This window comes from Taudactylus pleione, unplaced genomic scaffold (genome assembly GCF_031769625.1).
Source record: "Taudactylus pleione unplaced genomic scaffold, aTauple2 ptg000041l, whole genome shotgun sequence".
NCBI classification, from domain to species: Eukaryota; Metazoa; Chordata; class Amphibia; order Anura; family Myobatrachidae; genus Taudactylus; species Taudactylus pleione.
The window spans coordinates 54,105,984-54,120,696 of NW_028284443.1; the positions used below are offsets into that span (position 1 = coordinate 54,105,984).

Consider the following 14,713-nt stretch of genomic DNA (forward strand, 5'->3'; position numbering starts at 1 on the left):
ACATTATTTTTTCAAACGCTCAATTTCTGAAGACTTTGTATAAATATCTGCAGATCATTTTAATATTGCTGTTTCAGAAGCATGGATTTTTACCTGTTATGTTGGCTTTTAAGTCTTACAGTTCTTCAGGCTAAGTGCCCAAAGCAGAAACATTATATAACACAGCTGTCTGGCAAGCTAGCCAATTTCTGGGTAGTTCTCGAGAAGTTTCTGAAGTGCATGTTTCCGATATACAATTTTCCAGTACTGTGATACCACACTTAGAAAAGAATGCCCGCCATTTTAGGTAGCAACAATATTTCTATATGATATTTGATACTCTGCATTCAACAGCCTTGTATTATTATATTTCCACCAGGCTTTGCCTCAACAACCGATACATGATTGTAAACATTGGCAAAAAAACTTATCTGCTTATAAATAGTCTGTATCTCTAAAAATGTAATAAAATAGATATAGTAAAAAAAATACTTATTATTTCAAGGCACAAATGTTAAAACATTTTTAAATAAAGTATATTTTCTCTTTAACATTTTTATATATTTTAGACAATAATGTAACACCTAACCCCAACTGCTGTTCTGCTACATGTTTCCTAATCAATAAGATAAACCTTCACTCTGACATGAAGACCCTTAAGGGGCCTATCCACTAGGCGACCTGAAAGACTGAACATCTAGCGTTCAGACCTTCAGGTCGCCGAGGTGCGGTGCCCGCACTGAACGGCGTTCAATGATCATCATTCAGTGCAGGAGTGCGACCTCCTATCTCTGAACATGCCAAACCGGACGAGCGTCACCAGGTTGACTGACATGTTCAGTAGATAGTCGGGGACGGCAAGGACCCAGCGTGCACGTGCATCGCTGGTCCTTGCCGACTATCCATTACCCGACTTTGTGAACAATGCGACCAAAAGCTCCTGGTTTTGGTCAGATTGTTCACAAAGTCGTGCAATGGATAGGCACCATTATGCTGGGCATACACTATACAATTTTCTGTCACATATCTGTCCAATCTTTTTTTTTTTAAACATTAGATTTTTATTGTTTCAAAATTATAAGGGTAGGATCTGGGATACAGAAATAAAAAAAAGGAAAAGGGGTAAATGGGGGCAGAAATAAAGAAATAGGTACATTATTTGCTTATAAGATTACAAATATAACATGGTAATATTAATACAGTCCAGAACAAACAGCTGTTCTTGTCAATCAGTATGTAACTATAATACTTCAATCTAGCAATCACTAATAGCATACATCTAAACTGACGAAATATGAACTACTAGCTAAATTCTTCCGAATGGTCAAGGAAATTAAAAAAAAAGGACCAGATAGGACAAGACAACTCTCCCTATAGAATCCATTGGTCTACTTAAATTCGGTTATTTATCCTCAACTTAATATATGGATCTCAGGGTTTGGATTTTGAGGTCCAGTAGTCAGACCAGTTTGACCACTGAATCAAGAGGATTTGATGACAATAAGGAGTAATTTACTCCAGCTGTTTCAAACTCACAGTGGATTTAAACTTTTTTCTCTATATCTTCCAAAGTGGGAATTATAGGAGATCTCCAGAATTGGGCTAACATTATTTTAGTGACTATAAGGATGTGTACCATTAAATAACGGTCGTTGGAAGTCATGTCTTCTTTGAATATATGAAAGATAGCTATGACATGGTGTGGAGAGATAGTAATCTTTAAAATGTTTGAAATTAGGATAAATACCCTTTTCCATAGCGTAATGATAAAGGGGCAAGTCCAAAATATGTGGAGTCGAGAGCCCACATTGCACAATTCCGCCAACATAAATTGGAGTGGGATGGTGAGATAATATGCATTAATTTAGGCGTGAAGTATTGTCGGTGAAGTAACCATAATATTGTTCCATATGCGATAATCATTTTGATACCTTATGACTAGTTTTAAATATTAGACGGCAGTCCTCTTCAGAGAAGGCACAAGAGAGGTCTGCTTCCAATTTCAAAATCGTTACAGATTTGTTAAATTCTGTGGGGGTAATTGAGAGTACCACAGTGTAATACCTCCTTTACTATTAGTTTTATTTAGTTGATTAACTAAAAGTTTAGGGAGATCATGGATGATGTGTGGGGATGGAGTTATACTTTGTAGCCAATGTCTAATTTGTAAATATTTATAAAACTCTCTAAAAGATGTGTTAAATTGTGCATTAATTTGGGTAAATGGCTGTAGAGTGCCTGATGATGTAATTTCTTTAATGGAAAATATACCATGAGATCTCCAAGTCTCAAAACTTAAATTAGGTATTAGAGCAGCCAATCCCTCCAGTGTAAAATCGGTGGAGGGAAGGCTAACTTCTGATATCACATTAACCATTTCTAAACAGGCTTTCCTGGTTGTGGACATCGACGTTAACTTTTCAATCCACGGAATCTTAACATGAGATGGTATCCAAAGACAGTCCATTTTAAGTGGGGAGTGAAAAACCATATCCCATTTTAACTGGACCCATGGCATCAATTTCCCTTTTGAGAACCAAGGGTTCAATTGTGCTAATAAAGACGCTATTTGGTACCAATGTAAATCTGGGAGTCCCAGACCCCCTTCCATCTTAGGTAGGGACAGTGTTTTCCTTGCCTACCTAGGTTTCTTACCTTTCCAAATATAGGAAGTAAAGAGTTTTTGGATCTTAATAAGAATATATTGTGGGACTAATATGGGCAAAGTTCGAAAAAAATACAATAACTTCAGTAATACGACCATCTTTAAGGCAGAAAGTCTGCCCATCCATGATATATCGAACATCATCCAATCATTGAGTAATAACGACAATTGTCGTATCAATGGTAATTAGCTGCTATTAAACTATTGGTAGTAGCTGTTCAGTGTATTCCCAAATATTTAATAGAGTGGTCCTGCCAAGCATAAGTATAAATTGCTTTAAGGGATGCCAATAAGCGTTGTGGGAAGTTAATAGGGAGTGCCTCCGTTTTGGAACAGTTCATCTTATAGTAAGAGACGTCAGAGAATTCTCCCAACAAACTATGTAGAGCTGCTAAGGAATTAGTCGGATCTGTGAGTGTCAGCAGAATGTCATCGGCAAACAGGCTAGTTTTGTACATTTTACCGAAAAGTATGGGGCCTGTGATGTTATGGTCCTTTCTAATGGCTTCTACTAATGGTTCGATTGCCAGGGCAAACACCAGTGGGGATAGGGGGCACCCTTGTCTCGTGCCATTTGTGATCGGAAATGGGGTGGACAATATACCATAGACAAAGACTCTGGCCAAAGGGGAGGAGTATAATGCAAGTATTGACGTTAGTAAACTGCTCTTAACTCCAAACTTAACCAAGACAGCTCTTAAGTATTTCCAATTCAATCTATCGAACGCTTTTTCAACGTCTAATGATAGAAGTAGGAGAGTTTGGTCAAAACTGGAAAATGATTCGATAATATTAATCACCTTCCTCGTATTATCAGGTCCCTGCCTCCCCGTCACAAATCCTACTTGGTCTTGATGTATTAAAGTTGGTAGCAATAAATTAAGTCTATTTGCTAGGAGTTTGGCAAATATTTTTATATCCGTATTAAGGAGTGCAATTGGCCTATAATTAGCCATGGATGTCAAGTTCTTTCCTGGTTTGGGAATGGCTACTATTTTTGCTTCCAGCATTTCTCCCGGGAATAAGCCCCCTGATGAAACATCATTAAACATTTGTGCTAATATAGGAGACAAGGTATCTTGGAAGCATTTAAAGAATTTATTTATATAGCCGTCTGGTCCCGGTGCCTTATCTAAGGGAAGGGATTTGATTACTGATAAAATTTCTTCCTCGGACCAGGGATCTGCCAGCGTACCCCAAGCGTCAGCGTCCAGAGATGGTAGATCGACTGTACTAAGAAAATCATCAATCTGGGTTAGTGAAGGTTGGGGTGTTATAAGTTCATCTTTCAAGTTATACAGGGAGGAATAATACTGCGCAAAGGATTCTGCTATATCATAGGGGTCTGTAATTTTGATACCTTTAATATTGGAATCGTTCTAATACTTTCTTTCGCTCTTTTCCCCCTTAACTTTCGTGCTAGTAAACGACCCGCTCTGTCTCCTTGAGTATAGAACTTTTGGCGTAGTTTGAACATTGCCTGGCGGACTTTTTTAAGTGCCAATGTTTTCCATTCTGCCCTGACACTGAGTAATTCCCTATATACTGTATCATCATTCGGATTAAGTTTATGTTTAGTGTCTAAGTCTGCTAGTCGACATTCGATATTTGCTTGTTGGAGGATAGAAGCCTTATGTAGGCGAGCCGCTGCCTGAATAGCTGAACCCCTAATAACTGCTTTTAGCGAACACCAGAAAGTAAATGAAGAAGTATCTTCTGGTTTGTTGGTTTCTAAATACATGGATAGGGCATTTGATATTAGTTGTTTAGATTCTGTAATAACTAGGAGGTATTCTCCCAAACGCCAGGGGCCTGGGGGGGGATCTCAATCTAGTAACATCCCAATCAATAAACAGTGCGCATGGTCTGACCATGCAACCGGTAGAATTAATGATTGTTTAATATAAGGTAAAGACCATTTATCCGCTAAGGCTAGATCAATGCGGGAGTAGGATTTGTGCACCTGGGAGTAAAAGGTGTAATCCCTCTGCTCCACCCTCCATACATCATAAAGCTCATATTCACTAAGAATTCGTCTGAAGCTCTGAGAATGGTCTTGAGAGGAATGAAGACTCACTTTGGATTTGGATGAGGATTTATCCCATAGCGGATCCGGGACTATATTAAAATCCCCTAATAATAGTAAAATCCCTTTTATACGTTTGAAGAGCCGTGCAAAATTTCCTGAGAAAGGATACTTTTTTTCGTGTTTGGAGCGTAGATTGATGCAATTGTCACTGGAACATTATCTAACTTACCAATAAGAATAAGGTATCGGCCTTCCTTATCATTTATTTGTTTATTCAAGATAAAATTGCATGTATTAGAAAATCAAATCGCCACTCCTGCTTTTTACATGGGCCGTTGGAGGTATAGCAAATAGGGTATTTCAAGTTAGAGAATTGAGGGGGGGCGGATTGTTGGAAATGGGTTTCTTGAATAGCGATGATATGAGCTTTACATTTAGCAAATCTTCTTTTATTGGGAGAGTTGAGTCCCTTAACGTTAATAGATAGTATCTTAACCATTTGGAAATAGTATAACATTGCTTAGCATTAGTTGCTCTGAAGGTAAGAATTGTTTATCGGATATGTATAGTACCTGAAAACTTGTTAAATTGGTGAAATAAGAAAAAAAAATGAAAAAAAGGGTTAATAATAAAGAGTAAATAGTTTCTAAAAGGGACTATCAGGGACCACCTTCTTAGGTAATACATTGGGGTAGGTGACCAAAAGAACATTTAACCCCCGTCGCCCGGGGTCAGAATACACTGCTTTAAACTTGAGTATTCTTTGTAGAGAATAGGAAACATATATAACGACCTATAACTATTGTATAAAGAGAAAACACCGAAAAACCACACCCAGTAATCCAGATTGTGAAATAAACACTACAATAACATGATGTTCAGTTCTGCGACCTAAACAGAAAAGGCAGTTCTAAATGGTAAGTCGATAATTTACTACCTCTATTCTAATCACACTAAATATATAGGTTCACAGAGAAGGAACATCTTATAACTAGATAATCAGTTAAATCTAATAACACTAGGTGTGTACATTTGTGAGAAAGGATACGGTACATCTGAGAACAGTTAGGACCATTCCTAGTTTATATGAAGGTTGCTTGGAATTTTCTGTGAGATGTCCTCTAAATTCCAAGACACAAGAAGCTGGATACCGGCCGCTGGATCTGAAATGACCGTGGTAGAGCCATTTCTATTGATTATCAGTTTAGTGGGGAAACCCCATCTATAATTGATGAATGCTTTTTGTAGGGCTCTGGTCACTGGCAGAAATGATCTTCTTGATGCTAGCATTGCAGCAGAGGTCACCAAAAATTTGGATTTTACCCAGAATGGTAGCGTCTGCTGACCTTGCTGGATCGCCTCTTTAGTATGGAAATAGTGCAATCGCATCAGAACATCCCTAGGAGCATCTGTAGGAGCATTACGGGCTTTAGGCAGTCTATGCACACAGTCCAGTAGCAAGTCCGAGATCTGTGTAGTCGGTAGAAGGTTCGTAAATATTCCCGTAACATGTTCTGTCAACTCTGAATTCGGGATTGTCTCCGGAATTCCACCGAGCTTGAGATTATTTCGCCTAGACCTATCTTCCAGGTCTGCAGTCTTGATCCTCAGAGATGTGACCTCTGGCTGTAGCTCTTCATGGAGAGTGATCAGTTCATTATGTTATTTCACTACTTCCTCCAACCTGTTCTCTAAATGATCTGTGCGTGACCCCAACTCGTCAACCGAATGTTGGCAGGATTGCAGAGCTGCTTTAAATTCGGAAGTAATATCGTCTTTAAAGGAAGCCAAGAGCATCCTCATAGAGCCCATTGTAAGTGGGGCATCATCTGCAACTTCCAGCTGTCTGGAGGTAGTTTGTGGGAAGCCGTCAGACTGAGCACTTAATGCAGACAGGTGTTTACTGCTTTTATTATTAGACAGGCCTGCTTTATCCATTTGTGAGGAAGGAGACGCTTTAAAGAAAGATACTGGTGGAACAGTAGATGAAGACTTTGGGCGTTTAGGCGCCATTATTAAAGAACTGAGGACACGCAGTTATGTATTAGATATCAGATACAAGTGCCTGTACTGTAACTCATTATTATAGAAGGGCGACGGAGGGTTAAATTGGGATTAGTGAAGATGAGCCAGCATTTCGTAGCAGCGGTGGTATTTATTACTTGGAAGGTGGCCTATCAGCATCATAGACACGGCTCTTGGCAATATTGGTTCAGCTATTGGCAGTGCGCCAATGTTCCTGGGTACTTGAGGGCCCCCACTTCACAAGATGCAGGTGAAGCTGGAGACTGACAGTGATGTCTAGCAATGTATAGCTGCAAGGAGAGGCCAGGTACTAATAATAAGTGGGAGTCCTGGTCAGAGGCAAGTCCTCCTACTGTGTAGCTACCAGCAGTATTCAGGGAGAAATGATGCGGGCTGGGGAGACCAGGGAGAGGTACCGCTGCCAATATCCTCCACCGCACTGCTGGTTAGGAGCTTTGGTAAAGCAGCAGGGGGGAGAGAGAGGAGCTAAGATGGCGGCCTCCCGCTATCGAGTGCTCCGATTCGGGCCTTACCCGGGGACTACAGGTGGCTGGGGCTACCAGGTCTAACCAGCCCGAATGTGCACTCCGGCATAAAGGGTGCAGCAGAGATGTGCGGTTATCTCCAGCGGTGATCGCGGCCGCTCCGGTTCGCGCACCGCACTCGTGACTGGGGCTGCTGAATACGACACCAGCCTCAATCCCCCGGCGGCAGTGCTCAACCCCCGGCGTGAAGGTAAGATGTCAGCGGTCACGGGCGGTTCTCTCTGCGGCCCCCTGTGAGATGCGGCCGGCAGGCTGCGACCGAAATCGAGGCCGCGGCTTGTGGGTGCAGGGAAGGCCTCAAAGTTTGTGGGTCTCCAGATCGGTCTCTGGAATAGCGACGGCCACTGGAGACAGGATCGCTATGTCCACAGGGTCTGGAGGTATAATTCCGGGGGTTTCAGTACCCTATTATAACATATAACAGGGGGTTATATGAATGGGTGAGCGGAGCTCCCAGAAAATGCTGCCACTCTGCTCTATAGTCAGGCCACGCCCCCTATCTGTCCAATCTTGCTGGTTGGAATGAAAATCTGGTAACGTATGGTAGCCAATGACAATCAACCATATGATCTTAAACACTGGAAAATTGACAACAATGTTTGTTCAAATTGGTTAAATTCGTTTGATTTAACCAATTTGTCTGAGAACGACCATTTTTGTCTGTTTTCCAGTGTTTGTCAGCAAATGGTAGATTGCCGTTTGCTCCCATACACTACCAGATTTTCATTCCAACCAGCCATTTTATTCTGTGTAATTACCCTTCTAGAGAGTTTCTCAATCTAAAATGTTTTTATATATTTCTGGATTTACATCTCGTATAACAATCCTTCTGGAAAAGACAAGGAACAAGACAAGTCTTATTAGAGGGAATATTATGTGAAATGCAAGCTCAACCTTCTTGCAACCACAGCAGTCTTGGGTCTCATGGGTCAAATTTGTGACTGGGTCCTGGGCAAGATGAGAGCCCAAAGATACAACCCTAAACACCTGGCTTGCACAGAAACTTGTGCTGCAGCCACCCACACTCCTACTGTACATTGCAGACTGCTGGAACTACTGGATTTAGCTAAAAGCCTCCAGGTCTACATATAGAGTTTCCAGAAACTAGCCCTCTCTGCAGTATACTTTCAGTAAGCAATGCTTTATCAGAACCACCAGGTAACCACATGAAGACTTTGAGATAAATTGGAAGTTAAGGACCAGAACCCGATCATGAGTCTATCCCAGTGCAAAGAACGAGTGATCTTTGGGGCAGCTTGCGGAGAATGGATGACTATCTGTACATTCAGGCACTTGTTCATACTGTTTTTTTCCATGCATATTACATGTGGTAAAGTCAGGACATGTGTCAGCATGTTAAGTGTGCAGTGATCTTGAAAATCATGGATTCCTAAAGTCTTTGTGTCTGTCTGTTTATATCTCACCACACCACATGTAAAGTGCATGGGAAAAATAGTGTGAATAAACACACACACAAAAAAAAAAAAAAAATTCCATCCATCTCCCATAGCACACAGGTAAATGGTTTGCCCCAGTTCAGATTTTGGTTGGGAAACAGTTTATAAGAGCATAAAGGAGCAAAGAAAGAAAAAAATCTAGGCGCTAATGTGTATGGGTGCCCAACCTCTGCAAAACTATAGCTATAAAAGCTGCAGGCAGCACCTCAAAAGCACTTTAGATGGATATGCAATTTAAAATAGCTAGTAAAATGCATGCATGCGTGCGTGCGTGTAGTAGTAATAGTAGTAGTAGGTTGCAAACCTGGTCAATTCTTCTTGCAGTTGAGTATGATCAGGAGGGAAAAACTTTACAACAAACTTCAGAACAGTAGTCTTGGGTCCTATAATTTAAGAAAACATCAAATCAATAATAAAAACAAGTGAAAAAAAGAAATAAAGACAGCTATTAGAGCTCATTCATATAAAATACTTACTTCTGATTTGTTTTATGATGGGTTTCAGCAAGTCCAGCCATACCTGAAAAGAAAATACAGATGTAATTCATATTATTAAACCAGAAAAGCAAATTCCATGAATATTGTATATTATAAGCATTTTTGTCACATAACTAGCTCATTCCTATGCTTCAATAGTCACATTTTCAGAGTGTTCCAGAACAAACTAAAATGTGGCAATAATTAAGGTTATGATATGTGGGAAGGGGTCACTACATTGGGTGTATAACAAGGGGTCACTACATTGCCACAGTGTAACAAGAATAGGTTGCACAGCAGTACTGAAGCTCTTTTGTCATACATTTAATTTACAAGTGCATCCGAGTTTCTGCAAACACCAAATAACTGGTAGTTTTTGACAACCAAAAAATATTGCCAACACAGCAACTTAATTTTATCATGGAGCCCCCACAGCTAGAATGCAGCTCATTTAAGATGAAAGAGCTACTTATAACATCACAAATGTGCACAGAATATCTTCAAGGAGTTATACTAATAGTAAATATATTTAGTTCCAATATCGGTAGTCCTTAATCCTTCTTTGATCACCTGTGTGTTGCCATCAATAGTATATATAAAATACCTGTATAAACCTAATACACCTTTCCTGTATTTTGCCCTTTTTCCTTTATCTGGCTATCAGGGGAAAATATAACATTCTGAAAATACAGGCTGTACTCTTTTTACCTTATGCTGGGTACACACTGGCCGATATATTGGCCGATCAATTGATCAGCCAACCTATCTGCTGGCCATCAGCCAGTGTGCACAGGCGGATATGTCTGAACTACATCGTTCACAGACGTTCGCATTGGTTGTGCTGCACAGCCGATGGACAAATATGTCTGCAGACATATCTGTCCATTGGCAAGTGTGTACGGGTGGCCTGCAGACCGCCCGTACACACACAGGTCGTCCATACTGGTGGTGGCTGGGAGGTACTCAAGAAGCAAAAAGCAGAATGCCTGGAGCTGGACGCCATTGCTGACGTAGTATTGTGCACTATAAATGCTTTAATCCCAGCCCAGCCCTGGGCCACTACCAATCATTTTATTAAATATAGCATTATTTTTAATATTAATGAAAAAAAAATACTAGTAATACTTTTTATATTATATATATATATATATATATATATATATATATATATATACACACAAATCGCTGCTCAATACATTTCTCCCATCAGTTTAATTATTTGCAACATCAATGTACACAGCACTTTCCAAAATGGCAAGTTATGTGTGGAATATATGGAAAATGATTACAGCAGAAAAGAGGGCACTGTCACAAAGATTTTACAATATATTCGGTATATTGAAAAAACATAATTAATGACAACTACCTGAAACATCTTTTTTTGTTTTCCTTAGAGATATTACATGTTTAAATGAGGGCAATGATTTTAAAATGCCTGACAAACTAATACAAATGGAATATTATAAACAATAAGATAAAATGATATCCATATAAAAAAAAAAGTCTGCAGCATTGATAAGAGAATTATGTAGACATCCACACGTATGTATTTAATGGCACATACCATAATTTTTCTGTGGTCCTGAAACTCCAGTCCAAAGTAATCACCTTCAACGAGATTAAGGTGACAGCAGACAGCATCTAAGAGTGCTTTGCCGGGGGCTCGTACCTGTAGAAACAGGAAATGTCAGATCGTGCGGTACTACAGCACCAACCACCACCTAGAAGGTCATACATACTGTACATGCATTAATTTAATAAATAACTATTTTTGTTTCAACACTTATTGTTCCATTACAGCACATCAACGCAGTTAAAAAGTCCTATTTGGAGAAAGAGCGCTATATAAATAAAATTATTATTATAAAAAAACCTTTACATTGACATTAATGGAAGCAAATTGTAAACTCAATCAGATGTGGTAGAGAAACCTTTACATATACATTTCCACATGTGACTGGCTTGAACAAGATAAATTCCTGCGTTATCACAGACACGTCTATAGTAGCCTCTGAATGTATACAGAAATGCAATTTTTATCTTTTATCGAGCAATTTAAAACAAATTGCAGGAACCAGTGCGTAGCTAACCACACATTTTCACACCTGTATGCATATACTTAGAAATGCATCTTAAATGCAGAATGTTAACCCCATTGGGTACATATTCTTAGTTTTATATTTACCATATTCTAAATTCAGCCTCAGATCAGAGTGTTTCTAACACAACTTTTTTTTATTTTATTTTTTTTTAACACCCCCCAGTGTGTTTGTCTATAAATACCCACAGTGTCTACATCAGTTTCCATGATGAAGAGGTATCAGCAGTGCATCATGAGTCGTTTATAGTGTGGTAACCTAAACTATTCTGCAGAGCCAGAACTAGAAAATGTAATGCCTGAGGCAGGAAGGAAATTTGACAATTTTCAGTGGTAACCAAATTAATCCAAACATTTTAATTTCCTGCGACCCTATAGATTTGGGTCTAGGGAGACAGCCATTCTCACACAGCACTAGCCATGGCCTTGCTACAGAGCCATGAGTCGCGGAGCAATAGATTCAATCTACCATGGAGACACTCTGAACTCAGGGCCTGATTCAGCTTTGGGAATAGAGTAAGATATACCAAGTAACTGTGCATCTTGGTAAAACCATGTTGCACTGCAGGTGGGGCAGATATAAATTGTGCAGACAGATTTAGATTTGGGAGGAGTGTGTCCAAACTGACATCAAAATTGCATTGTAATAATAAAGCTGCGCAGTATTTATGGGCTACATGCAAAAGCAGCCAGTATTTACCCTACATACCATATGCAATTTTTCTTTTATGTATTTGCACCTCTTGCATTGCAATTAATGTTTTGTCCAGGTTTACAGTTACTTGCTATATCTGTTACTCTATTATTCTACTCCCAAAGCTTAATCAGGCCCTCAACTCCTTACAAAGTGACCATTGTATAAAGCCTTTTTTTTTTTTTTTACTTTAAGGCCGGAACTTTTGTAAACTGGGCATCAAAACCTAAGGATATTCTAAATGATCTGTGACTGAAGGTATGCAGATTAGTCACACACATATCCAATTGAGAAGGGCTGAAGAGGCTTTCATGGTAACTGTATTATTTATCCATTTTTCACTGCAGCATAACACAATAAATGAGCCCTATTTAAAAATGTATTTAAACTATTTCAAAGTCTCCATTTATTCCATTACAAAATAATTAGTTCATATCTACTTCACAGGCCAATATTAGTGAAAATAAATGTATAGTTGTCATCTAAACTTGTTGCTTTCTTCTAAAATGTAAAATATAGGTTGAGTCTCCCATATCCAAAATGCTTGGGACCAGGGGTATTTTGGATATTGGAATATTCCGTATTTTGGAATATTTGCCTACTATAATGAAATATCTTGGGAATAGGACCCAAATCTAAATACAGAATGCAAGTATGTTTTATATACGCACAGCCTACAAGTCATTTTATACAATCATTTCAATAATTGTGTGGCTCAAACAAAGTTTGTCTACATACATTAAATTCATTTATGTTTCATATACACCTTATACACACAGCCTGAAGGTATTTTTATGCAAATATTTAATAAGTTTGTGCTTTAAATAAAGTTTGTGTACATTGAACCATCAAAAAGCAAAGGTTTCACTATCTCAGTCATGCCAAAATAATTCCGTATTTCGGAATATTTGGATATGGGAGACTCAACCTGTATGATATGTAAATTTTTTTATATAAGAAGTCACCATACAAATATAAAAATAAAGTTGCATTCTGATCATCTTGTGGTGAGTGTGCAGATAGACTTTTAAACGCAAAAATCCTAATTATTGTTTATGTGGCTTTATACAAAACCAGAGTACAGCAGATATGCAAAAAGAAGCCCAGTTTTAAATCATACTTGTTGCAGCAGATATAAATAAAATCCCTATTATTACATGATCTAATTATTCTGACTTTAACCATGGAGTATTCAAATCAAGTGAATACATACGTTTGCTCGACAATCAATGTCAACAAGCATGATATCAGTAGCAGTCTGCCGACAAATTATAATGCAGCTTAAAGCATTTTAACAGTGCTGGCAACAAACTGCGGTATAACTGTAACCATGCTATTTTACCAGACACCGCTTTAAGCTGTATTTTGACTGTCAGTATACTGCCGCCAAAATACTGCCAGCGATGATCTACATGCCAACAATATGATAGTCTATATGCAGAATGCATGCCCAATAATGAACAATCACTACATTACATATGTGTCATGCCAATATCAAACTGAAATTGGCTTGGCAGCAGATATAAATATATATATATATATAACAGTATCATATGTATGTCTCCAAATTTCCTTCCCAGATTAGGTTTACACTGCTACTCATTGGCAAACACTGATTTCCAGATTAGGTGACCTCTACTCTAGTCCATACAAGTTGTGTTATAAAATGTGTCATTTAAACTTGTGACTAAGTCATGGAGTCATATCACAAAAATTGTTGATGAAACGTAAGAGAACTTTTTAAGATAGCACATAACCTTGCTATAGAAACAATTTCTTGTAATAGATTAGCAACTGAAAAAGGAGAAAATAAAACTCAATTATATTTATGTCTTTGCTTCCATACACAAACTTTTAACAAAAGAAACTGCATTAGAAGGAATACCTGATTATTCCACTGTATTGCTCTACAATTGTTACACAGTAGTAATACAGTGGACCAGCCAACATGCTTCTGTTAATAAAGAATAGTCTCTGAATGTGGGCAATTCTCTCCTAAATGTCAGTGGTAATAGTGACTTTCTTTTGAGATATTTACAATGTGCTGTGTATTTTCCTTTTGCTTTAGGATTCAGTAAAAACACTTGGAAAAAAAATAATAAAACACATACACCCATTTGGAGGCTGATTTAGAAATAGGTGTACGTCAATCTTCTTTTGTTGCACAACACACACATTTTCGTACTGTGCATGGACGATATGAGCACCAGCAGATACGCCTTTTAGTAGCCATATATCCTGTGGTGCTGGTGGGCTGGTGTAAAGACACACAATCATGATTACAACTCTCTGCAGGACTATCTGCCCACTTCAGATTGGTTAATTACCTATTTAACCCTCCTGTGATGGTAATTCTTTATCACAGCAGCTATAATTAATACTTTTCAATTTAAACTCCTGCAGCAATTTTTATTTTTCAAGTAGATGTTTGTAATTAATGTAATTTGTATTTAAAATCAATTTTATATTGAAAATGTGACTTATTTATTTAATAGTTCTTGATATATAGAGTATACATACGAGAAAATATTTTGGTCATTCACATTAGTCCCTACACCAGCATAGCTTGCAATTTATATTCCCTATCATATGGATGCACACACATACTAGTGTTAAGTTTTTCCACATAAACACGGTAGAATATGCAAACTCCATGCAGATAAAGCACTGGTGGGAATCAAACCCAGGACCTTGATGCTGTGAGTCAGCAAGATAACCACTGCGCTGTCCTTTTATTACTAAGGG

The 14,713-nt window shown here is 38.5% G+C and overlaps 1 protein-coding gene across 2 annotated transcripts in view; it reads right to left on the bottom strand.

The window, feature by feature from the left end:
- The window catches only part of FARP1 (FERM, ARH/RhoGEF and pleckstrin domain protein 1), a 223,484-nt gene that overhangs the window by 85,511 nt on the left and 123,260 nt on the right, over window positions 1–14,713 (bottom strand). For both annotated transcript variants that reach the window (XM_088458803.1, XM_088458801.1), the window contains exons 3-5: window positions 10,741–10,845; window positions 9,177–9,219; window positions 9,005–9,083 (exon numbers count right to left, since the gene is read on the bottom strand). In XM_088458803.1, the coding sequence (XP_088314929.1) occupies window positions 9,005–9,083; window positions 9,177–9,219; window positions 10,741–10,845 (227 nt within the window). The remainder of the gene's footprint in view (window positions 1–9,004; window positions 9,084–9,176; window positions 9,220–10,740; window positions 10,846–14,713) is intronic.